This window comes from Debaryomyces hansenii, assembly GCF_000006445.2.
Source record: "Debaryomyces hansenii CBS767 chromosome G complete sequence".
Lineage (NCBI taxonomy): Eukaryota > Fungi > Ascomycota > Pichiomycetes > Serinales > Debaryomycetaceae > Debaryomyces > Debaryomyces hansenii.
In genome coordinates, this window is record NC_006049.2 from 798,547 (window position 1) to 822,198 (window position 23,652).

A 23,652-nucleotide genomic window follows, 5' to 3' on the forward strand; every position below is an offset into this window, starting at 1 on the left:
GTATCTTCTCCGTTTAACGGACTATTATTGAAATTGTTATTGTAAGTTTCACGTGATATTATAGTTTGTTACCAACCCGAAGAACTGGGCAATAGAATGGTACATTGTCGGACGATACACCGTAGTACTGAACGTAGTCAAACCAATGGGAGGTAGTTTTGATGGGGAGCATCGTCAATATCGGTGAATCGTTGATTCACAGGAATCAAAGCCCTTTGAAAGTAGGAGGATTTGCCTGTGATCGGTATTTCAATGAAGTGGACTTTCGGACATAGGAAAACCATTCTATGTCATAACTCTATTTTGCTCGGTTGAGTACATTTTGCGTTCTGTAAATCTCGGTTCTGCAGAACGAATTTTTACACCAAGGACCATATAGGACACTTTGTCTTTGAATATTACCGTATCATAGTACAACTACTAGTTCGTAACGTAGATAGCGTAATGGGTGTATTTTGTGCTTAGTAGAACACTCTGGGTCAATAGTATTTTAGAATTGCTTGTGCAATTTTTAGAGATTTTTACAAATAACCCAAATTTTCGCAGCCAGTATTAATTGTAGTGAAACTTGTCATTCGAAAAGAGGAAGGATTAATACAGTTCAATATAAGATATTATATAAACAATATAACACACAGGATAAAAGATGAGTAGCCACGAATGTAAATGGTTTCTTTCCGATGATTCAGTATGTCGATGTCTCAGTACGTTCTGCAAAACTAGAGAAGCACCTTCAAGAAAACATTTTTTTCAAACCATAGCTTTTTTTTTTTTGGTTAGGAACAGGACTCTGACGCCTTAATAGTCCTTTTCTAGCTATATCCTTAGTTATATGGGCTGTAAAGCAAAGTAGTATGATATCATATTTTTTGTATGGTTGGCGCACGACCTACAATTTAGATAAAAATCATAGGATTAATAGGATTAGAATGGCGTCTCGATAAGATTCCAATCTGCAATGGAATCTACACCAGAGTTCAGTAAGTCGATAACTGCAACGTTTCCCGGAGACGAAGAAAATGAATTCACGTTTCATAAGATAGAATTAAACGATAAAATAATATTAAACGTTCTAATCAATGGAGTCATGGACACAACGTTCGATATTCCAGTATCTTCAAAGTCATCGATTAATGCGTACTCTAATTTAAGTATCAGTGAAGATGGGGGAGTAGAGCCTGTAATAATAATCGGAGATTACAGCAACCTTAAAATACAAGTGGTTGCATCTCAAATTGGAAAATTGGTGCTCGTATCTCAAGAACCAAAAAACTTAATTTTATCAATTGGATCAAGATGGTTTGGCAAGGGTAACGAAACAGACGAGAATGACTTTAACAAATTAATGTTTGTTTTAGATAATGTCAAACAATTATTAAAATAGGAGGTCTACGATTATAGAGTATATTACACTAATAAATATTATGAGGTTTTTGCATTATATAGTTGTATGGGAAAATCTACTTTCTTGGGGTAGCTGGGACCAATCTTTCCTTTTGACCGTATACTAATTTGTGTGGTTTCATGAATGAGTCTACGAGTTCTGGGGTAATCTTGCTTCTTCTTTCTTGGTATTCTGCAACAAAGTTTTGGATAACGTCGATACATTCTTTCTTCATTTCACCAGACAAAAGGTCACCAGATCTGTAGTCCTTTGCTAATTTTTCTAATTTATCGTCATCGTAACTGAAGAACGATAAATATTGATAAGCAACATCGATATCTGGGTCACCACCGTGTTGCCTATGTTCTTCGACAGAAGTTTTACCTCCAGAAAATGCGTATTTATTAATTTTCTTCTGGATTTGCTTTTGAGTATCACCCATGAAAATAGCAGTAGTGGTATCAGATGCAGACATCTTAGTGGAAGAGCCCTGTAAAGCTGGGAAAAACTTAGCATGAATTAAAGATGGTTTCGAGAATTTTAATTTATCGGCAACATCACGACACACTCTGAAGTATGGATCTTGATCAATAGCACATGGAATCAAACATGGGGTCTTTGGAGGTAAATCCAAAACACCCGGGAAAGATGATGGGAAAGCTGTTGCAATTTGAATACTGGCGAAATGAATTTTTCCGATACAATCGGAATCTTGAAATCCAAAGACTGCTTTAGCAGTTGATGTGGTAATTTGTCTAGATGTTCTAACAACATTTTCATAAAATGCACTATTCATGTAATCCAAATCAGAAAATATAAAGGTATTTTCAGGATTGAACCCAACCGCGATGATATCTTTGGCATTAGCCTTGGAGAAGCTCTTCACATCATCGATGGTCAATTTTGGCTTGAAAAGGAACTTTTCATCATCAGTTAATTCGATCACTAATGGAACATCGAACACATCTTGTAACCACTTGGTAAAGATAAATGGAACCATATGGCCTAAATGCATCGAATCTGAAGAAGGTCCTCTACCCGTATATAAAAAGAACGATTCACCATGTTCGTACAACCCCAAGATTTTGGTAAGATCTCTTTCCGAAAAAAACACACCTCTCTTTAAAAATGGATGTGGTTCATGTCCAGTAACATCTTTGAACTTCTGCAAGGTTTCTTGCGTGATAGGTCTGGTACCAAATTGTTTAATCAATTTTTCATAGTCTATATCTTGAGGCTTTCCGTCAACCACGGCACCTTCTACTTCCCAAGGAGTGATTTTTTGATCCGCAGCACCGATATTTAACTTATTGACCTCCTCTTCAAGCTTAGGTACTGACATCTTCGTTTTTCTCTTATATGATTACCAATTGTCAGAAAAATTAGATCAACAAGATGGGTGATTTTATGACTCTACAGAATAATTTTCCTGCGAAGAGCCGTACAGGAAAGCTTAGGAATTGCAGTTTAAACAGTTGAAATTTTTTTAAATGTAACTAACAACTATATTAATACATCAAGTAAATATACATCAAGACTACATACGTTTAAAGTAAACTATTTTAAATCGTAAAATTATTGTTTATTTTTAAACCCATGCAAGAAAAAACAACAGAAAAACTAATATAAACAAATTTTAAACCCTCTTTTTAAATCCTATATATGTAGATATAAAGTTTTAAAAGTTAAGTTTAGTGAAGAACCATTTGTTTTTACCAGCTTGGTGCTTTTCTTCTAAGGCCTTCTTGACAACTTTCTTAGCTTCTTCTCTTTGAGTTGGTTCTTCTAAGGTTTCAGATGAAACAACAGACTTGAAAGATTCAACATCTAAAGAGTATCTTGTTGGCATTAAGTGGTTGTAGTTGACTAATTTGACGAATGGCTTAACCTTAGTTCTCTTAGCAGTCTTCTTGGCACCTAAGTTCTTGGTGACCTTCAATGGGTATCTTTCAATACCAACAACAATGGCGTGTGCGAATGGGTGTGCCTTGGTACCTTCGTCATGTGGCTTGACAATGACGACTTTCTTACCAGCGAAACGACCACGAACGACAATAGCTATATATATGTTAGTATTCCGTATTCTGTACATCTCTAACCTTTCGACGGTACTCTGAGCCTTCTATTATCTGGTTTTCGATCTCCTCCGAATTTTTCACTTTATTTTTCATATCAATTTTTCACTTCAATATGTCCATTTTCAACTTTCTGTCTTCAACCAACTATTGATTCTTACGCCATATCATTACTCCGTGATTCTCTTACTGTGAATACCGCATCATCTCGTTCAATTCTTGTGTTTCTTACGGTTTTTTCCCACCCATCAAATCCTTCACCTCTCATCCTGAATTCTGCTCCGAGTTCCCGTCTATGTGGTTTAAATTAAATCTAAAGTCTTGATACATACCAACTTTACCTGATTTAATGAATTTAGCCATTTTGTGATGTTAAATATGCAATATATCTACCTATTCAATTTCAGTAATAAAAAATTTTATCAATTTTTATTCACTAAGTGGTTGACGAGGTCTTCCAGAGCATCACCAAACCGGTGCAGTGACTTTTGAAAAATTTATTGTGACTTGTGACACAAAACAAATCCGGTAATTGCGATACCGGGTAACCGATAAATGTCGTGTGCTGTCAATGAGACCAGACGGTCTGTAAATCTAGGCGCCCCGTAAATCATGTGAAGGTTTGTGACTGCTATTGCCTAATCCGTATAGCAGTATCAAAACAGCGTTTTGGCTATACATAAGGATGGCTAGGGGTGCTAATGGACCGGTAGGGAAGGTCTGAGAGACGAGGCCCCTATAGAACGGCAGAAAACGACAGGAGGTAGATGTAGACGGATCCGGAGTCGTCATATGTTAGGTTTGGAGCTCATAGGGCGTTCGTGCTACATTGATGGGAAAATAACTTATAGTTCAGATTTTAGCGAATATATAGGGATACAAGAAATAACTACTTCTTTCTTTGGCTTCGGGCCAAAAACTTCGAATTCATGGAAGTGATGTTCTTGCTGGCCGAATTGGACGACTGGTTGGGGCTCGAAGGAAGAATCACGTACTTATTCTGCGTTTCTTTGGTGAAACTAGTGCGTTTAGACTCGTTAGGAATGTGGTTCGCATTGTTCGATACAGCAAGCTGGGCTGCATGCAACAAACCGCCATCCTGGTACGCTTCGGTGGGAGATGCGAGGCCCGTTGAGTGGTTGATCGAGTTATGATGGGTGTTGATTGGAGGTGGTGGCTTGCGTTTCACCGATTTACCCTTGAGTCTGTGGGCAAGCATATTTTCCTTGTGACGGGTCTTGCTCTCAGTGGAAGCAGGGCTAACCGCCCGCTCTATAGCCTTTTGTTTCTCCACGGGCGATACCGTCCTTTTGGTGGCTTTAGTAAATACTGGCGACTCCACTGGCTTTGGTGACGATCTGGTTGGCGGTGACTTCGACGTTTTAGGTTTAACAGGCTCACTCTCGCTAACTCCCAAAATCTCCCTTTCAAATTGGTTAAGCTTGGATCTTGCTAATGATTCTGTCCATTGGTTGATATCAAACTTCTCTATCTCGAATACAAACGTGGTTATCGACGATTCGATGGCAAATATACCGGTAGAAGGCATTCCCTTTTGAAATTTGGCTGTACTTGTAGATACAACTTCCTTGAACTGGATAAATGGATAGTTTAACTTAATTTCATTGATTAAGGCATATTCAGAATCGATATCGTTACGGTAGAAAATCAATACTCGTCCATGTGAAGTAACCATCATTGTACATGTTATGCCTTTATCTAAAGTTTGTCGAGCAGCATTAGAGCCATTGCCAGAACTTGAGTCTGCGTTGTCATTGCCTTTATTCCCTGGTAATAAAAACTTCTTGAGCTTTGAGGACTTGCTTTGTTTGCCAGACGTGCCGCTTGCCGGATTGTTACTACTATCTGTCGATGATCTTGGAAGTGTAGGGTTAGCTAGCTCTTCAATATCCTTATAAGTAGTAATTGCCTTCGACTCATCTTCGTCGACGGTATCTCCCTCGAGGCTTGAAACAGATCCCCTTAATCCCTTACTAGGTCCATGCACAACATGGGATAAGAAGCTTGAGCTACCTCTAGACTTCGTCGCTTGTAACTTCGTAGCGTAGTCTAAAGGTGCGTTATGCAAAATACCTTTGTACCTCCTTTCAAAAACTTCAGTTAATTGCTTTGAGAATATTACTGGTCCTATTTTCATTATTCTTTCATCTGGATGTGTCAAATAACTTGCCCACGCTATTTCTAATGAACTTATTGGGGTTGGTTCCATAATTTCTGGTTTCGATTTTTTCTTAGGTTGTTTTTTTTGATGGGGTGGGGCCCTAGAGAACGAAGCTCGAGTATTAACTGTTGGCCTCAAAATATTGGTTCCTGGAATATAATCAGCAGCAGATAGCACCCTTGAGCTACCACCAGCACTGCTACTAGATCTAGATTCAGTCTTACTTACCGGTACATTCTCATCTAAGCCATCGTTAGAATTCGTTTCCAAATCTAGGAGATCAGTATCAGACGAATCGTCTTTCTTATTTAAAACAAATGCTGCGACAGAGGCTGGATTAACAGGTTTACCATTAGCCCTATTCGCAGACCCCCCATTAGCCAACTTCTTACTCTTTCTTGAAGATCCTTGGGTCGGTTCGTTTAGTTCGGGTACTTTCATCATCGATTTAGCATTCATTTTATAAGGTCCCAATTCAGGAGGCGAAGAATTCCAAATAAGGTCCGTGTCATTCCATTTTACGGATTGGAAAAAGAAATGCTTTTGAATTTGTGGAATGGTAATACGCTTGGAAGGTTGTAAAACCAATATTTTCTTAATTAAATCTCTAACGATCATCGGAAAACCGGCACTAAACGCATATTGCAACTTAGTAATCTTTTGAAAAGTGAGGTATTCATTAGTGGCCTTGAATGGTGGTTTACCAGCAATCATTTGATAGACTATACAACCGAAGGCCCAAATATCACCTGGCTTACCACAGTATTTATTTTCCAATAATTCTGGCGACACGTACTCGGCTGTACCAACGAACGATTTAGCTCTAACATCAACCGGATAGTCTTCACTTTCATCGTTCTTCTTTTCTAATATTCTTGCAGTACCAAAATCAGTAATTTGAATTCTTAATTTATCATCAAGCAAGATATTTTCCGGCTTAATATCCCTGTGAACAACACCATTATCGTGCATATACTTGATTGCATCCAAAATTTGAGCACCGAAGTACCGAACACAATCTTCGTTAAGTGTGCTATACTTTTTAATTAAAGTCAATAATTCCCCATTGGATGCATAATCAAGAACGAAATAAAGCGACGCTTTATCTTGAAATGTAAAATACAATGAAATGATACCAACTCTGTTGCTTAAACGATTTAAAGCATGCTTTTCTATATTAACGTATTTTACTTTCTTTTCTTTTATAATATGTCTCTTGTCTAATATTTTTACTGCGTATTTCTGTGAGGTGTGTTTATCTGTAGCTAAAACCACAGTCGAGTACGATCCTTCACCTAGCGATTTACCAAATTCAAAATCTTGCACACCTCGTTTGATAAGCCTAAATTTTGATTTTTTATCCTCTACTTTTCTTACGGCTGCACCCCTATCATTCCAGTTTTCGTTGTTATTCTGAGCTACTGATGGGTCAAGATTAGATTCTTGCGCCTGAAAATCGCCCAAACTTTCCGCAGTTGGCGTTGGCGTAGAATCAACGAGGTTCATGAATTCTGCTTCAGTCGTCGGAGTGTCCAATAATACATTAAGCGACGAATTAGTTACCGCATGATGGTCCCTTGGATTGAAATCAAACGATGTCGACGAATTGGGCGATTGTGGGGCGCTGTGTGTAATGTCCCTGTCCTCCAGCAAATTAAGCGATGACAACCTTGATGAAATGTGTACATCTGGCAACCGCTTATGATTAGGAATGAGCCTAGTTGTCCGAAACACCCTTTCACTTCGTCCCGGTGCTTGATCCGAATTGGAGTCAAGCGTGTCAACACTGCCATTATTGTTGCTACTGGTGTACGTGCTGTAAATATTGTCCAACTCGGCATTTAGCCCGTGTAGACTAGACTGAGAACCATGATCTTGATTATTCATGGACGCCATTATTTATTACTTCTTTATTCTTTCTTAGCGCCTTCTGTTTTAAATATGCTGCAATTATATAAGGGATACCGATAATGACAACAAACTCTTAATAATACATAATCCTTATACAATTGCAATATTTTGAAAAGTTAAGAATAAGGGTATACTAAATTTACCTTCGCTGGGTCGATATATCAATGGTTTATTCTTTATTATAGTCCAAAAACCCTACTTCTTTGTAATACTAGGACATGCTCCGCCAACGGGAAGGCTTTCAAATTTCATTAGGAACAACACAACACTCACGTGACCATAATATTCAAATCTATAAGAACACCCTTAGACTATAATCGATATACTATACATAGCGGCTAGTTTTAACGGGAAAGATATGTGTAATTGAAGCAGGAACTATATATGCATACTATCAGACCGAAAGAATGGCGTTACCCTTAGAAACAACACATTTGATAGCGCAACTTCGAGTGTCTTATCTCACTTTAACAGATAATGATGAATATGCTAGACGTATAATAAAGCCATTGGCAGTGGGCGGCAATGAAACCAAACAGCAGCAAAATATATATACACGGCTAGAGATGCCCGAATCACCGCCAATTACATTTAATGCTAATCATCACATACAAGATACAATTCTGAATACTGGTAGCGAGGTACGCAAGAGAACGATAAAGAAACGGAAGAAAACAGATAGAAATAAGAACAAGCGAGAGGCGAAGAATGCACATAAGAGGGATGATCGAATGAATGTAGAGCTGATTGAAGAAGAAGAAGCGCCAGATTTGCCTGTGAGACCCCAAAGACTGGTTGACACGAGCGATGCCAATGAGTCCACTGGTGAGGTGGTGGGGCTTTCTTATACAAAATCTATAAAGGGAATAAATAGGAAGAGCAAGCCGAATATTGTTAAGTTTTTCCATTCTAGCAAAAATAATGATTCAGACAGCGACAGTGATAGCGACGATACGTCCAGAGCGCCCGCATTTGTTGCGTCAGAGAGGAACCTTGAATTAATTGAAGAAGAAAAAGCGAATGAAGATGAAGTTGAAGATAATGCAAGAGATAGAAACAAAGTATATGAGAAGGATACAAGCGATGCAATAACCATTGACAGTGACTTCGAAGTACCAGTAGCAGCATCAGGGGACGTATTAAAATCATCCGCGACAGATTTTGGTTACGACGATCAGGATGATTCATTAAGAAGTAGGAGCAATACCATAGATACTGTCATCATAGATGAAGATGAAGATGAAGACGTCGATGTTGAAGAGGGTTCTAATTTTACCGAGGACGAAGATGAATACGAGGATGAGGATGAAGACGATGACGAAGATGCTGATGTATCATCTACAGACTCTGCATTTACAGACATTGAAACAGACTCTATATTGGACTCATCTATGCTACTCGGCTCATATAACGATAATGCGTATAACAGCTATTCGTTTGGAACCCAGAATGACACATTACCTAGCTTCCGAAGTAATTACAAGAAATTGAAAAAGAAGAAGAGCAGACTCAATTCGTTCGATAGTCAAAGTCTTTCGAAAAACACAGGGAACATAAAACGAAGCACCTCACAAACTTTGCTTAATTCAGACCCCAATGGTGAACAAATTAATAGTATGATTAACTCAAAAGCACTTCCTAATTCTAGCGTGTCGTATAATTCGAATAGGCTTGCAAATAGCAGGAAAAACTCTTTTACATTTGGTAAAGTTGACGTCTCCAAACAAAATGAGAATATCAATCAGCCAAGGAATTCGAAATTAAGCATGCTCATTCAATCAAGGTATAAATCGTCTAACATAAATCCGTTAAATTATTATACATTCGCATCGTCATATATTGACTCAATTCATAAGGCTAGCCTCAATATATACGTACCTCCAAGCAATAGTCCAGTGATTACCAATCTTAATATTAATGATAATGTCGCCGTTTCAGATTGCATTGGTTACATTTTATTGAAACTATCTACCATGTCTGAGTTTAGCAATAAAGATGATTCCTCTTTAATGAACCCAAATAGATGGAGACTTGAATTAGTTGATGAAGATGGTGAAAATTACGGATCATTTGGTATTTTGGATAGGACAAGACTCTTATCATCATATAATAACCCGCGAGATATAGCATTATGTGAGATTACCGATGAAGCAGAGATAATTAAGAACGAAAAACAAGCTCCATTGCCAATGGAATTCAGACAGAACTTATTGGCGCATGAGAAAAAGCAAGCAAGTTCAAGTGTCAACAGTAAGAGGAATTCGTTACTAGTTAATGGAAAAGATGAAACGATAGAGCTAAAAATACTAAGGAACTTTAATGACACATTGCAAACTTCTGATTATTCACTAATTTTTATTTCAGCAAGAGCGCTGATGGGCCAAGTACTAGATGAATTTTGCGCAGAAAATGAACTTGACTCTTCTAGGTATGAATTAAGAGAGATATTATTACGTGAAGTACCTGGACATAATCATATTACTCACAAACATTTACAACCAGAAAATACCTTGTTGCAAGGTAATCTTAGGACAGACATGGGTCCCACAGTTTTCGAGCGGAAGGGAATATTGAAAAGTACAGATTCAGTGCTTGAGCTAGAAAGCAATACACTAGAATTAGTGCCTTCGGATGTGATGCAATCTATGGTTGCACAAGAATATGTTAATGATCATTCATTGGCGAATATGGCAATTACTCCGTCAGAATCTACTAATACTCTTCCTCTAATAACTCCGCCAGCTAAGCAAATGGAGGATAAGTTTCAGACGCTAAACATTGCGAACGAAATGAAACTGAATGCCTCGATTCGTACTCGCAAAGATCCACGTAGAAATACGACCGAAAGTATTAGGCGTACTATCAATTCGAACAAATACTTGGATGACATTATCAGAGGTAAGAACCCGCTACTTCCTACTAACATCAATACAATCTATTTTACTTGGAAAGTATGGAGAAAAAAGCCAACTATTTTAAACAAAATCGAAAAAACGTTAATTATAGATGGTGACTACATTCATCTAACGCCATCTGATGTCATGGTTTGGAAAAAGAATCCAAGTGAGAATCCATTTTTATCCAATCAACAGAATCATAGTCAATCACATCACTATCACCATTATTTGCATCATTATAATTATTCGAACTATTACAACACCCTGATGATGAAGACAAGTTCATTTCATATCACACAAATAACCAAGTTAAAACAATACAAGAACAGTAAGAATCCAAACCATTTCAAGATTGTTATAAAGAAGCATGTGGATGGTTCTACAAATGCCAAAGATTCGTCCATCAAAAAGAAGTATGATTTGGAAGCGGCAAATGTTGACGAGTGTGAAGAAATCATCAAGAAAATTAAATGGGTTTTGCAAGTGTATAGTATGTCAAATTTGAATTCAACTTGAAGTTGACAGTGTAATAATGCATATATTGTTCTCACCTAATAGTCGTAAATGCGTATTTTCGATTTTCTGCGCGAACTAGTTTTTATCTCATCGCATCGCACATAAATTTGAGATAATTTCGATAGAAGGGACTTGGGTTACTATTAGAAAAATTGATTATGACTACCACTTTATCTCTGAATTGGAAGAAATTAAGTTCCAAACTTAACCAGGGATCTAAGGTTACAAAACAGCCTGTGAAAGGAAAAAATGGTAAAACCAAGATAAAAAAAGCAGAGCTTGAAAACACTCTAAACATAACTCCAACATTACAGAAATCAACACTTTCTCCAATAGAATTAGCTTTATGGACAAAAGAGAATGACATAAATGTAAGTGATATAGCAGTACAAACCGAGAAAATTACATTAATACCCCAGGGCAACGATATCAGAAAAAAAGAACCAGGCAAATATTTAGCTATGGACTGTGAATTCGTAGGGGTTGGACCAGAAGGAACAGAATCAGCCTTAGCAAGAGTTTCGATAGTGAACTTCTACGGCCACACTGTTTTTGATAAATTTGTGAAGCCACGAGAAAGAGTTACAGATTGGAGAACGTGGGTTAGTGGTGTGACTCCGAAGCACATGAATGAAGCTATAAGCTTCCAAGAAGCCCAAAATGAGACGTCTAAACTTTTAGAAGGTAGGATATTGGTTGGGCATGCAATACATCATGATTTGGATGCGTTGTTTTTATCACATCCGAAATCAAGAATAAGAGATACATCTCAATATAAGCCATTCAGAAGCATTTCAATGGGCAAGACTCCAAGCTTAAAAAAATTATCACTGCATTTCTTAAAAATAGACATTCAAGGCTCCGCTCATTCGTCAGTTGAAGATGCTAGAGCGACTATGTTATTATTCAGATTACATAGAAAGGAATTTGAACAAAGCATTAGAACTCAAAACAGAAAACCTGAGAAAACAAGCTAAAGGTAAACTATTAATAATAATTTATATACATTAGGTAATATAAAATTTACAGTATACTATAACAGTAATTAATATACAATTTCGTCATAATACGAAATATACAGTAGCTGTCAACAACATATGAACGAGAAAGACCATTAAAACCACAAATACTTACTCTTCCAACTTTTGGCCCTCAATATAGATGCACGAACTTCTATACGTCATTTCTTGTAGAATTTTGACATCTCTACTCAAGTCTAATTTTAATCCATTGTTGGTTTGTAGATCATCCATCTGTTTAACTAGTATATGATCCCTTATCATTGTTATGTGATTCAACTCCAACATTGCATTTACCTCTTGTTGGTATCGCTCAATGGTATAAGTTCCATCAGATATCGCGAAAAGCAGTATCTCAGATATAGTATTCACAGTATCCGTCGAATTGGAATTTATCAAAATATGTTCCAACTCAGCTTTTATGATATGGTAAATCAAGAAACCCAAAGGTTTGCAAATCTTGATCAAATGATAATATAAATGTAAAAAATTTCGTTTGAATACGGTATCAACAGCTTCATTTGCAAACATATGTGCCAAATATATCAAAGTAATATTAGAATCTTTTGTATCACTCAATACAAAATCTAATATAACTCTTGGAACTTTTTCATTTTCAATATATACGAAGTGCCCTGTTTTAAAGTCAGCTTCATGCAAGAAACTATCAAATGTTGAATCCGAAGAGCTTAAGAAGATAATCAACAAATAAGGCAAACAAATATTCAAAGGTGAAAGCTCTTCCATCTCGTCATCAACCCTTATACTATATCTCAACTTAAAATATTTCTTCATGCAACTCAAAGATGTGTGTCTTATATGCGGAAGTCTCAAGCCATGTGAAAAGGTGAAAAGGGTATAATACTCGAAATTTGATTTATCAATTTGGATATTATGCATATCTCCAAATTCAGTAACAAATGGCTCCAAATAAATACGGTGTTCAAAAATTCTATCCAAGTAGTCTGGCCCTTGAAGAACTGCTTTACTCATAGAGTTTAAAAGACATTGAATCGAAGATTGGTACAACGCAGAATAACTGAGTAATGAATAACAAAGATGCGGCCAAACCATTACATGCGGAAATACTGAATCTGGCGACAATCCTTCACAGATACAGCAGAACTGATTGTAAGACCGTTTAGATGATCCAAGGAAGTAATCGGCTGTTGACAGACTAGCTTGAAAATTCTCGAGACTGTAGAATCATTAATTCCATTTTGGGATAAAATTCCAACCACAAGTATTGCCCTAATTTGAAATATGGAAGTGGTACTAAAAGCAACATCTATAGCATAAGAACACCAACGTGATTTCCAATTTGACCTCTCATCAAACGTTCCTAATACTTTTATAAAATCATTTAAATATTGGCACAAAACTTCAAAACTTGTTGCTCTATTATAAGACTGGCTTAAATCGGACCTAGAAATATTTTTGTCCCTTGTTAAACCAAATAACATTCTAGCTCGTTGACCACTGAAATAGGAAAGTGTGTCATCAACTGCAGTTTGTTGCTTTTCAGTTAAATCCGGCTTTTGAAGAAATGACTGTATTGTGTTGATGAATAATTTTTGTAAATCAACACCAAAATCTAAAGCAGGGTTATCAATAAAAAGTGTACAGAAAAAGAATACATCAGCCAAAAATAATTGACCCAATGCATACGAATTGAAAAACAACGATGCACAAATCTTTATCAAAACTTTAATTTCAAATAATTTACTTTGAGATGCAATTGCTGAATCTGTAGTGCTTGCTTTACTAACACACAAAATTAATCTGTTTATAACTTCACTGCATACTTCAACAGATGGTGAGATGAATGAAATTATGAAGTACCAATCAGGGCCCTCATTCTTATTGTCGATAATGTAAGCAACAACTTCATCTACTAAAATAGGCGTGAGTCTGCTTTCGTTAAATAATTTCTTCCAAATATAATCATTCAAATATGCACTTTGCTCTTTGTTGAGACACGAAATCCTGCAAAACTGCCTAATGATATCCGCTACTCTATCTGGTCCACTTATATCATTCTCTAAATAGATATAATCACACGCATTATCAATCCATGGTGATATATATAAAATAGCATTTAACCGATTTTCAACAGGCAACTTTTCATAGTGATCAAAGAATGCTTTAAAAAACCTGTGAGACACCGTGGGCATTTTCTTAGCAAGAAATTGCGAGGTTGAAACAATGAAATCAGTAATATTTGACGGAAATGCGATATTTCTGGAGTATCCATTTGGAATTGCCAAATCTATATCAAAATAGGTAGCTAATGATGCAAATAACACTGCTGCAGCAGATTTAACTTCTTCATCTTGACTTAATAGTCCTTGAAAGGTGACGTTATACAATCTACTAAACCAGTGATATGGTCTTGTTTCATGGCTAGCAGTATCTCTGTCTTCTGAAAGTAATTGTTTAGGTATTCTTGATGTAGTAAAATACAATGACTTCAAAATCTCCAGCCTTTCTTGTGATCTTAAAATTACCGTATTACCATAATTAAAACATATTATAAATTCATCAGTTGGTCCATTAGATGACTTTGTAACTTCGCACCGAATAATGTCAGAAAGTTTATATACTTCAAGTGGCATAAAACCCTCGGTAACACAAGCAGCTCCATTGAATGAAAAATAATCATCGAAACAAACCTGCAACCATTGTCTACCAATTTTGAGTGTAACAGGCACAAACTTTTCCGCACTCTTATCGTAAAACAAGACCTCGCTAAACACCAGTTTATTATCTCTCGAAATAGAAAGTGTTTCTTCATTCAAACACAAACTATTAACGATTCTTGGGCTATCTGCTTGTGAATAGGTGTAGATTCTAGCACTAGATCTATTTTCTTTGAGTCTTAGAGCTCGCATGGTCTCTAATATACAGCCACTTTCAACTTGTGGAATATTGAAGTAATAAATACGACTGCAATTTTTAAAAAATTGGTTTGGAGCGTAAGTATTCAAAAGTGAAACGTATAGTGCTAGCGTCTGTGTATCAAGGAGAGACAACGTGAAATCAATAACCAAGTAGTATTTATTATCCCAAACTTGGCTTACTAATTCGAATAATCTGTAAGTGAATAAGTAAATATCATTATTCATCGATTTCAAATAGCCAAAATTCAAGACTACAACAGGGGTTCCATCATGGAAGATCGAGTTATGAACAACTGGGCAATCAACAGTAGATTCGATATAATTAGCCGACATTTTGGCCATGAATTCGTTATACTGATTACTACTATTATTATTTGGATCAAAGCTTTTATATGGTGAAGATACTGATAATGAAATCAATGCTTTAGGTTGGCCCAACTCTTTAACTAAAATATCAAATTGCCTGTATGTCTCAACCTTCTGGTGCAAATTTTGAATATTTTTTAAGGGATCCGATAAAATATAATGATGCTTAATTTTCACAAAATAGGTGTAAAAAAACCTGTGTAAGTATCTTAATTCAGGAGTTGGCTTATCAGTAATTTCCTCAAATGGATACGTATCTTGGGGACCAGTTATAATGTCTTTCAAAAAGTCAAAAATTCTTTGATTTATAGTGTTTAATTCATCCATATAACCTTGCAAACTTGGCCATTTGATCAATCCTAACGAGCCATTGGCCATATTTTGAATTACTTTAACTAATTGCATTAATGTTCTTTTAACTTTCACATCTTCTACCGAAATATCAAAAAATGCTTCAGGGCTAATAATAGCTGGACAGAAAAATCTCAAAAATATGAATGAACCTACCGCAATCAATGCAGCGTTTTCAAATTTTTCTTTAACGCAGTAATAAATTTCAGCACAAATGTACTTGAAGGATGAGGGAATCAACTCAATCGAACTGAGAATTACGTCCACCAATTTCCGTAAATAATTCATAAATAGTTCAGCATCTTCGTCTCCCAGGTCGCATTTCTCAACTTCGAAAATAACTTTGTTGGAATCTAGTTCTTGGATAAATGGGCGCAAAGTTTCTGATAGATAATCTAATCCATAATCTTTAGCGAAATTAGATAATAGCTTTGTCAAAGTGCTATTCCTTCTAAAAATATCACTCGATCTCGACACATGATCAATTTCACGATCTAAAAGAGTTCTGAAAAGCTTATCCAACTTCCTGGTATAACCAAAAAATTTAAATAATGATGTGGCTAGTATATTATGCTCATTTAAGGGTGCAACTTCAGCGGTTATACCACATATCTCATATAATTCAGACAAATTACTTAAAAGCTTATCAGGAAATTCCTCCTTCGATTTGCTTAGTTTCCTTGCAGCCAACATATTAGCAAAAACATTTAAAAAGATTGCTCTAATCTTAGGATTATCATGATATCCCAATGGTAATACAAATTGCATACCGATATCAGTATCATGTTGTAGAATATTAGAGATACTTTTCAAAACATTATCTGTAATCAAGTTAACTTTATACTTTGATTTAGTAAGTTTTGAGGTCAATTCTGACGAGGTGTACTTTTGAAGGATCCTGTAGAATAAAGATAAATAATTTGCAAATGCCAAATCCTTGTTTTTACGAATATCTTTATCTTTTGTACCATCCGGGATTTCAAGAAGTAAATCTTCTAGTTGTAATGATAGACATTTTGAGCACTCGGTTGCTAAATCAATATTTAAGTATGCATTCTCAGAGTCTTTGTTAGAACTTATCAGGCTATCCAACGAAAAAGGCTGCGAGTGCGGAGAAGAATCCTGATTGGTATTTTCATCAAAAAAAACTGCCAGCTCAAGCCATTCAGCTGATGCTTTAGCAAAAAAATTCCTTAGCTTATATGCACCTTGAAGACCAACACACTCTTTGTCACTTTCCAAGGCGGTACCTAGTTTGCAAAATCTTAACTTTAATCTCAAGTTATCGGGTACATTTTTAACCAAGTTAATAAAATCAATTATAAACCCACAAACCTCTGGAAGTAACGAAGCCAAAACAAAAGCCCCATCATTCTTTAGTCCCACCATAGTCGCCAAAATTGCAAGAACTTGTTCCATAAATAAAATACTTTCTTCGTTAGCAATTTTCTTGTCAGAATACGAGCCAGCAATGCTCATAAGTTTGACACATATTAAATGAAAAACAGCTGAATGCGACTCCATAGACAATGCATCCTTAATGATAACCCTAATTACCAAGTCATTCGAGGTTAGTAAGTTGGTACATTTATCAAAAAATTCAGAAATATACTCCTGCAGCTTTAATTTTTGCTCTGGATCATCAGATGAAAATTCTTTTTGTAAGAAGCATCCAGAAGTTGACACTAAGAATCCAGTAAAATGACGGAAAACTAAATTTTGATCATTCACAGTGCTCTTGTTTTCCAAATTTTCCAACCATCTTCTGTAGATTATTAACCAAATCTCATAGAGAGACTTAGTTGGCTTTGATTCTCTCAAAATATTTCTAAATCTCTTATGCAACGAAACAAATCCAGTGAACACTGAATCATCATTAATAACCTTTTCAAATGTTTCAGTTAGGTTTTCTGGACAGCAGCATTCATTGTAATGAAGAGTAGAGTTTATTTCCTTGCAATACCACTGCATGGAATCTTTGGCTATATTATAAAATTGAATATCATGCGTACACAAAGATAAAAGTAGTATTTTCTCGAATGAATGAAACACACTCGTACAATCCAAATGACTGGAAGTATCATTTATTAATTCATTTGCATTAACAACTTCTTCGTAACCCTTCCTTGCCTGCATAAATCTATTCAAAAATAAAAAGCATGATTTGAATTTGGCATCAGTAAGCGATAAATGCAAGCACGCTTCGCAAATGGACTGAATGATATTAATACAAATTAAATAGTTACCATATGCCGAAATTGTTGTATAATTCTTTGAAATCTTATTATCCCTATCAAACAACGTCATAGTTAAAGCACACGCGGAATCGAATAACTTTATGCCTTCAAGTGAACTCTTAGTCTGGAACGCGTGCTGCAAAGGAATAGTAACTTCGTATGCAAATTTACGAATTCTTCTACGAATTTCATCTTTGTCTGTGTTAACTAAGTGTATGTCACTCATTAATTCAAAATCATTGAAATAAAGTTCTGGAGCTCCAATAAATATCGCAAACAAGTCAGATAACATTCTTTCTGCATTGAACACTGATTGAGATTCTTCAAAACATGCAAGAGACGGTTGCATATATGTAGATATGTCCATGCTCATATTAGTTATAATATTGTCAATTAAGTTGACTGATTCTTTTTTAGTTGAAGATGGTGATAATTCTGTTATGTAGCGATCAAGCTTCAACATTGAAGATTGATTCGAGTCAATGTAACTATCCTCATCATACTTGCCACCTTGACTTCCAGATTCTTCGTTACTTTGTACAATACTCGTGCTATCATTCAAATGGGAGCCAGTGGAAAACTCTTCTGAATGGCCATGAAGCGTCAAAAACCTAGTTAAATGGAATATCATAGATTTCAAAAACACGGCCAATTTCGTAATTAACTGTTCAAATATATCTGTAGTCCTTTCAAATTCAGATATCCCTTTAATCGTTTTGATTAATATTCTTATTTGCCTCATATCTGTCATTGATTCATTAAACTTAGCAACCAAGATATTCATATATTTCTTTGGCTTGATCATTAATGCTGCAATATAAAAATTTATCAATAGATTATCTTGTAGTTGTTTCAAATCATCATTCTTAGATCTGCTTATTAATTTATTCAAGTTTTCATGAGTTTCATCCAAATGAGCTAACGAAAATTTGTACACTGAGTGCTCACTTGTGAAACTGTCTGTATTAGTCAAGGCTGCCCCTAAGTGAAAAATATTGATCAACGAATCAAACGAATCTAAATTGGTCATCGACGATGCATCTTTTAAAGTAGTATTCAAAAACTTCAACCTTTTATTAAATGCAATTCTCAATTTGTTTGGCTTATTCTCCAATTCAATAAAATCACTTACGCAAAGAACCCCTAACCAACTTTGAATAATCGAACTACAGCCTGAATATGGTGATTCTTCTATAATTGTGTGGATGTAATCAAATAAAACCCGTATACCAAGCTCTATTTCACAGCCCGGGATTAATAATGCTTGGTAATCCTCTGGTCTTGAAAAACATTGATCCTTGATACTTGTCGCGAAGAATACCATAAAAGCCAATTTCCAATAATGGGATTTAATATACGGTAAAACCTTGTAAATCTCTCGTGAAGTATTTTCGCCAACTGAAGCTTGGTAGAATATGTGTTTCATTAATGGCGAATATTTTTGCAAAGCTGGCAATGGAACCAATTCTCCCATTCTGGAATACTTAAAAAGCTTTGCATCGATATAGTCGTAATATTCGTCCGGGTTTGAAGCAGCGATAAATTTAAGAGCAATCTCTATGTAATTGTCAATATCATTAACATAGTTTGTGATAAATTCACGACCACCTGTAGGAGCCACTGCATTACCGCTACCTATGGAATCATTATCATCTATTGATGTGCCAATATTCGAGCTTGCACTTTCTGTTGTATAATTGTAATGATGCGAATGGTTGTTATTGAGACTCCTATAAAAATGATTCAAGTCCATTCCTTCAGATTGATTTGATCTCAAAAGAGTCAATACCTTCCGTACTACCAGTGGGGAAAGTAAAGATAACAACGTATCTATGGTTGGATGTATTATCAGTGTATTTAATGGAGGAGGAGGAGTATAATGATAGAATATTGCATAATTTGACGCCAACTCACAATTAGACGAAAAAATCTCGTTCTTCAAGTCGTTGATAGCCTTTTTCAGGCGCCAGTTATGCTCTATAATGTCTGCCAAAAGTTTCAATATGATAAGTGTCGACGATAACGATTTTTCATCCCTATCTCGTAGCTTTATCAAGTTGGACTCCTTGTTGATGTTGTTAAGCATACCGCACAAACAATCAAATACATTTGACAAAAATACCGTGTCGATCTTGTTCTCTAATGTCGGGTTTATGTTTCCCTTGTCTAGCAAGTTCTTGGTAATCACAAACTGTGGGTTCAACTCCACTTCTGCTATAGTATACCCCGTCCTATTCGGAAGAAGAGATTGTAATCTCCTACATAGCGACTGAACATATTCGTACAGTAAATTATCTTTGATTACTGCTATGCCATCCATGGTGGAAGTCCTATGTATTTTCTCTGTCTTTTACTCACAACTATGGCGGTTATGTATGCTATGCTCTTTACTCAACTTAATAATGTAATTTTTGTATATCAATATGTACTTTATTCAAATTGAAGTCGTCTTTGCCGAGTCGTTGGTTGTGATATAATGGGTCCAGTATCTACTATTTTCCCGTATGCTAATGATTTTAGAGATCGTTATTTCCAGTATCAATCACTCTCAGATAGTAGGAATTTAATCTGTCTAATTCTTTGCTGTTGTGGATGATTATGTAATCGGAACTACAAATTTCTTTTATTTTTTATATGAGACGGTTTTAACGCAAAGCTGCCCGGTATTGTTACCATACATATGCACCGTTAACTTAAGTAACAAGAGAATGCGCTTAAATGGGGGTCTGATTGTCTAATAAAATAAATAGGATGTCTCATGCAAATAATGCATCTACTAAGGCAGTCGGGTTCCCGAATAAATGCGATCTGTGAATATCGGGTTAGCTCAACCGTGATCTCTCCCAGAAAAGCAGTAGTCCGGATAAAAAAGTCCGAAGATCGAATTGGGCAGTATTATAGTATTTAACTAGTTAGCGATTGTCGTTGCGCGAATAGGTAAAATGGGGCGAAAGTATGCATGCCCGACATGAAGCACTGCCAGTATTAAACGATATATCAGTGACCGTTATCTAAATTGGTTGCAGCCCCTATTCTACTCCAGAGGTCAGTGAAAAATGGGAACCGACAGCTGAGGGGTCGGGGAAAGAACTAAAGAAGCACTTGACCGACGGAAAATCCTTAAAACTGAGTATGTGCAGATGAGCCCAGCTGTTGGTTGGGCTTTTGTACTCAGCTCAAGGGTCTGGTGAGTGAAACATTTGATCTAGATTAACCGCACTACTTTCGGCTGGTAGATGCGGAGAATAGATTAATGAATTATCAGCGTAATCAAATGGAGTGAGAGACACAGACAATAACGATGAGTTTACCCGAATTTTTCTTGTAAATGTACTCCAAACATGCCACCGAGTTTTTGTTATCTCATCTGCCGTATCCTCTTTAATGCGAAATGTTTTGTTAGGGAACACACGGTTGCTTCTGTCCTTGGCAGGTCTATTTTTATTGTCCCTTCGACTGAATAACTTTAATCTTCTATATAATTTATGTAAGTTATTCCTTGACTGGGTCCCACTAGAAACTATGGATGCAGTTGTAGAAAAGTTAATTTCTGGTTCAATTTGTGGAAATTGGGAATTTTTGTAGAAGTGATCATGGTATTGCTCACAGACTAGTTCTCGCAGGTCCTGGAAACTTTGACGTATAGTTGTACACTCAATCCCGTAATTAGCTCCTTGTAAACTCATAATTCTGGTGTCTACACCGGATAATTGATATCATTATTATTAACGCTGGGACCTAGTTGTAGTCTCCGAATTGCAACCAAAAAAAGCCACAAATATCCCCCACTAAACAAAAAATATAACGTAAGACGCATATCACAAATGCAATGCAAAATGTATGAAAAATTAAATCGATGCCTCCATAATATTGGAGGAGCCGGTACCACTATACATCTTTACACCAAAGAAGATTTACATCCCTACATCATTTCAAGATGACATCCACACACCCGAATATACCCGAACAAATTAGTGATTACATAACAAGAATCTCGATAGACCAATGTGTATCAACCAATTGAAGTTTTTCATTTGAGAATAACCGGCGATCCACCAGCGATATATTCAACTACTTAGTGATTACATTCAAATAATACGTTAAATAACATAAAATGGGTGCTTATTCTATTCTCGGTAAATCTGTTCCATCTCATAAATTAGCTTTGGCTACTTTGGGATCTGTTGTTTTGGTTGTTGCACCAAAACCATGGGGTCCACCAGCACCAAATCACCCCCAAATTAATGCCTCCTCCAAGGAAGAAGAAAAATTTGTCCAAGAGTGGTTAGCGAAGCACTCAGCAGAAGAAAAACATTAGATAGTGGATGCTAGATTCTAGAATATACATTGTTTTGCTTTATTTCGTTGTTTCCATATATTTGTTTCTTTTGACGATAGCTTTTGTACATGATGGTTGCGTCTGCTATACGACAAAGAGTTCTACGTTCTATTGGAGTGTTTTTATCGGTATCTGTTTTCCGTCTGTGTACAAAGGTATAGGTTATTTATTTACTTCCAAGAATGAAAATAAAAGTTCAGTTGATAGTGAAATGTAGTGTTCAAGAAGGTTGTAGAGCGAACATGCAGGCATATCGTTTGATCAGGGCTTATCGCCTGGATGAGTCTGTCCTTCAGCATTCATAGTAGCGTAAAACTGCCTTTTACTGTAGATATAAGACACGAATGATCGTTTATCTAGGCTAGTTAGCCATAGTAAATAATCAGATGGTCCGGGTAAACTAATATTTATGGTACGAATTTTTTGAGATTGTGTAATATTTTTTTGATTATATGGTAAAAAAAAATACCGATGAGCAGAGATATCTGAAAAAACCCATCACTTACTTATCTCCCATAGCTCCACATAGAATGTCAGCGATTTACAAAGCATTACAATCCAAGTCGTCCAAGGAGACGTCTGAAAAGGCCAAGCATATAAATAGACAAAGATTGTTGGTGATATCATCCCGTGGTGTTACTTACAGACATCGTCATTTGATTAGTGATTTGGTTGCACTTTTACCACACGCTAGAAAGGAGCCTAAATTCGATTCCAAAAAGAACTTGTATCAGTTGAACGAAGTTGCTGAGTTGTACAATTGTAATAATATCTTTTTTTTTGAGTCTAGAAAACATCAAGATTTATACTTATGGATTTCGAAGCCTCCTAATGGTCCTACTTTAAAATTTCACATTCAAAACTTACACACCTTGGATGAATTAAACTTCACCGGTAACTGTTTGAAAGGTTCCAGACCAATATTGAGTTTCGACAAGTCGTTCGAAGTCACCGACCACCATAAATTATTAAAAGAATTATTCACGCATACTTTTGGGGTTCCTCCTAATGCCAGAAAATCGAAGCCTTTCGTTGACCACGTTATGACCTTCTCTATAGTCGATAACAAAATCTGGATCCGTAACTACCAGATTAACGAAACCGTCGATTCTAAAGATGCTAGTGAATTGAACCCTGAAGAATTATCCTTAGTCGAAATCGGCCCAAGATTTGTCTTGACTTTAATCACCATTTTAGAAGGTTCATTTGGTGGCCCAAAGATCTACGAAAACAAGGAATATGTTTCTCCTAACTTTGTTAGAGCTCAATTGAAACAACAAGCTGCAGACCAAGCCAAGTCCAGAGCTTCTGCTGCTTTGGAAAAGAAGTTGAAGAGAAGAGATCAAGTGTTGAAGAAAGATCCTTTAGCTAACGATAGTTTATTTAAGGAATAATTGTAACATAGGGTATATAGAGATATATAATATACTAACTTTATCGTCAAGATACTATATATTCACTTATATTAGGATGTA

General features: G+C 36.1%; 9 protein-coding genes across 9 annotated transcripts; 5 read left to right on the forward strand and 4 right to left on the reverse strand. All coding sequences in view use genetic code 12, as the record gives it.

Annotated features, from left to right (window-relative positions):
- Window positions 1–958: 958 nt before the first annotated feature.
- Window positions 959–1,384, forward strand: DEHA2G09526g (DEHA2G09526p; the record flags this gene model as incomplete). Its single annotated transcript, XM_461960.1, has 1 exon — window positions 959–1,384. The coding sequence occupies one exon, from the start codon at window positions 959–961 to the stop codon at window positions 1,382–1,384; it is 426 nt and encodes a 141-aa protein (XP_461960.1).
- Window positions 1,385–1,460: 76 nt separating this feature from the next.
- On the reverse strand, window positions 1,461–2,726 carry DEHA2G09548g (DEHA2G09548p; the record flags this gene model as incomplete). Its single annotated transcript, XM_461961.1, has 1 exon — window positions 1,461–2,726. The coding sequence occupies one exon, from the start codon at window positions 2,724–2,726 to the stop codon at window positions 1,461–1,463; it is 1,266 nt and encodes a 421-aa protein (XP_461961.1).
- A 336-nt stretch (window positions 2,727–3,062) lies between these two features.
- Window positions 3,063–3,822, reverse strand: DEHA2G09570g (60S ribosomal protein L27; the record flags this gene model as incomplete). Its single annotated transcript, XM_461962.1, has 2 exons — window positions 3,063–3,442; window positions 3,792–3,822. 2 exons carry the CDS (start codon window positions 3,820–3,822, stop codon window positions 3,063–3,065), a joined length of 411 nt encoding a protein of 136 aa, XP_461962.1.
- Window positions 3,823–4,348: 526 nt separating this feature from the next.
- Window positions 4,349–7,537, reverse strand: DEHA2G09592g (DEHA2G09592p; the record flags this gene model as incomplete). The annotated part of the gene is made up of 1 exon (XM_461963.1): window positions 4,349–7,537. One exon carries the CDS (start codon window positions 7,535–7,537, stop codon window positions 4,349–4,351), a length of 3,189 nt encoding a protein of 1,062 aa, XP_461963.2.
- Window positions 7,538–7,959: 422 nt separating this feature from the next.
- DEHA2G09614g (DEHA2G09614p) lies at window positions 7,960–10,965 on the forward strand (the record flags this gene model as incomplete). Its single annotated transcript, XM_461964.1, has 1 exon — window positions 7,960–10,965. One exon carries the CDS (start codon window positions 7,960–7,962, stop codon window positions 10,963–10,965), a length of 3,006 nt encoding a protein of 1,001 aa, XP_461964.2.
- A 158-nt stretch (window positions 10,966–11,123) lies between these two features.
- On the forward strand, window positions 11,124–11,942 carry DEHA2G09636g (DEHA2G09636p; the record flags this gene model as incomplete). Its single annotated transcript, XM_461965.1, has 1 exon — window positions 11,124–11,942. The coding sequence occupies one exon, from the start codon at window positions 11,124–11,126 to the stop codon at window positions 11,940–11,942; it is 819 nt and encodes a 272-aa protein (XP_461965.2).
- A 9,072-nt stretch (window positions 11,943–21,014) lies between these two features.
- On the reverse strand, window positions 21,015–21,524 carry DEHA2G09658g (DEHA2G09658p; the record flags this gene model as incomplete). Its single annotated transcript, XM_461966.1, has 1 exon — window positions 21,015–21,524. The coding sequence occupies one exon, from the start codon at window positions 21,522–21,524 to the stop codon at window positions 21,015–21,017; it is 510 nt and encodes a 169-aa protein (XP_461966.2).
- A 428-nt stretch (window positions 21,525–21,952) lies between these two features.
- DEHA2G09680g (DEHA2G09680p) lies at window positions 21,953–22,156 on the forward strand (the record flags this gene model as incomplete). The annotated part of the gene is made up of 1 exon (XM_461967.1): window positions 21,953–22,156. One exon carries the CDS (start codon window positions 21,953–21,955, stop codon window positions 22,154–22,156), a length of 204 nt encoding a protein of 67 aa, XP_461967.1.
- A 551-nt stretch (window positions 22,157–22,707) lies between these two features.
- On the forward strand, window positions 22,708–23,571 carry DEHA2G09702g (ribosome biogenesis protein BRX1; the record flags this gene model as incomplete). Its single annotated transcript, XM_461968.1, has 1 exon — window positions 22,708–23,571. The coding sequence occupies one exon, from the start codon at window positions 22,708–22,710 to the stop codon at window positions 23,569–23,571; it is 864 nt and encodes a 287-aa protein (XP_461968.1).
- Between the last annotated feature and the right edge of the window lie 81 nt (window positions 23,572–23,652).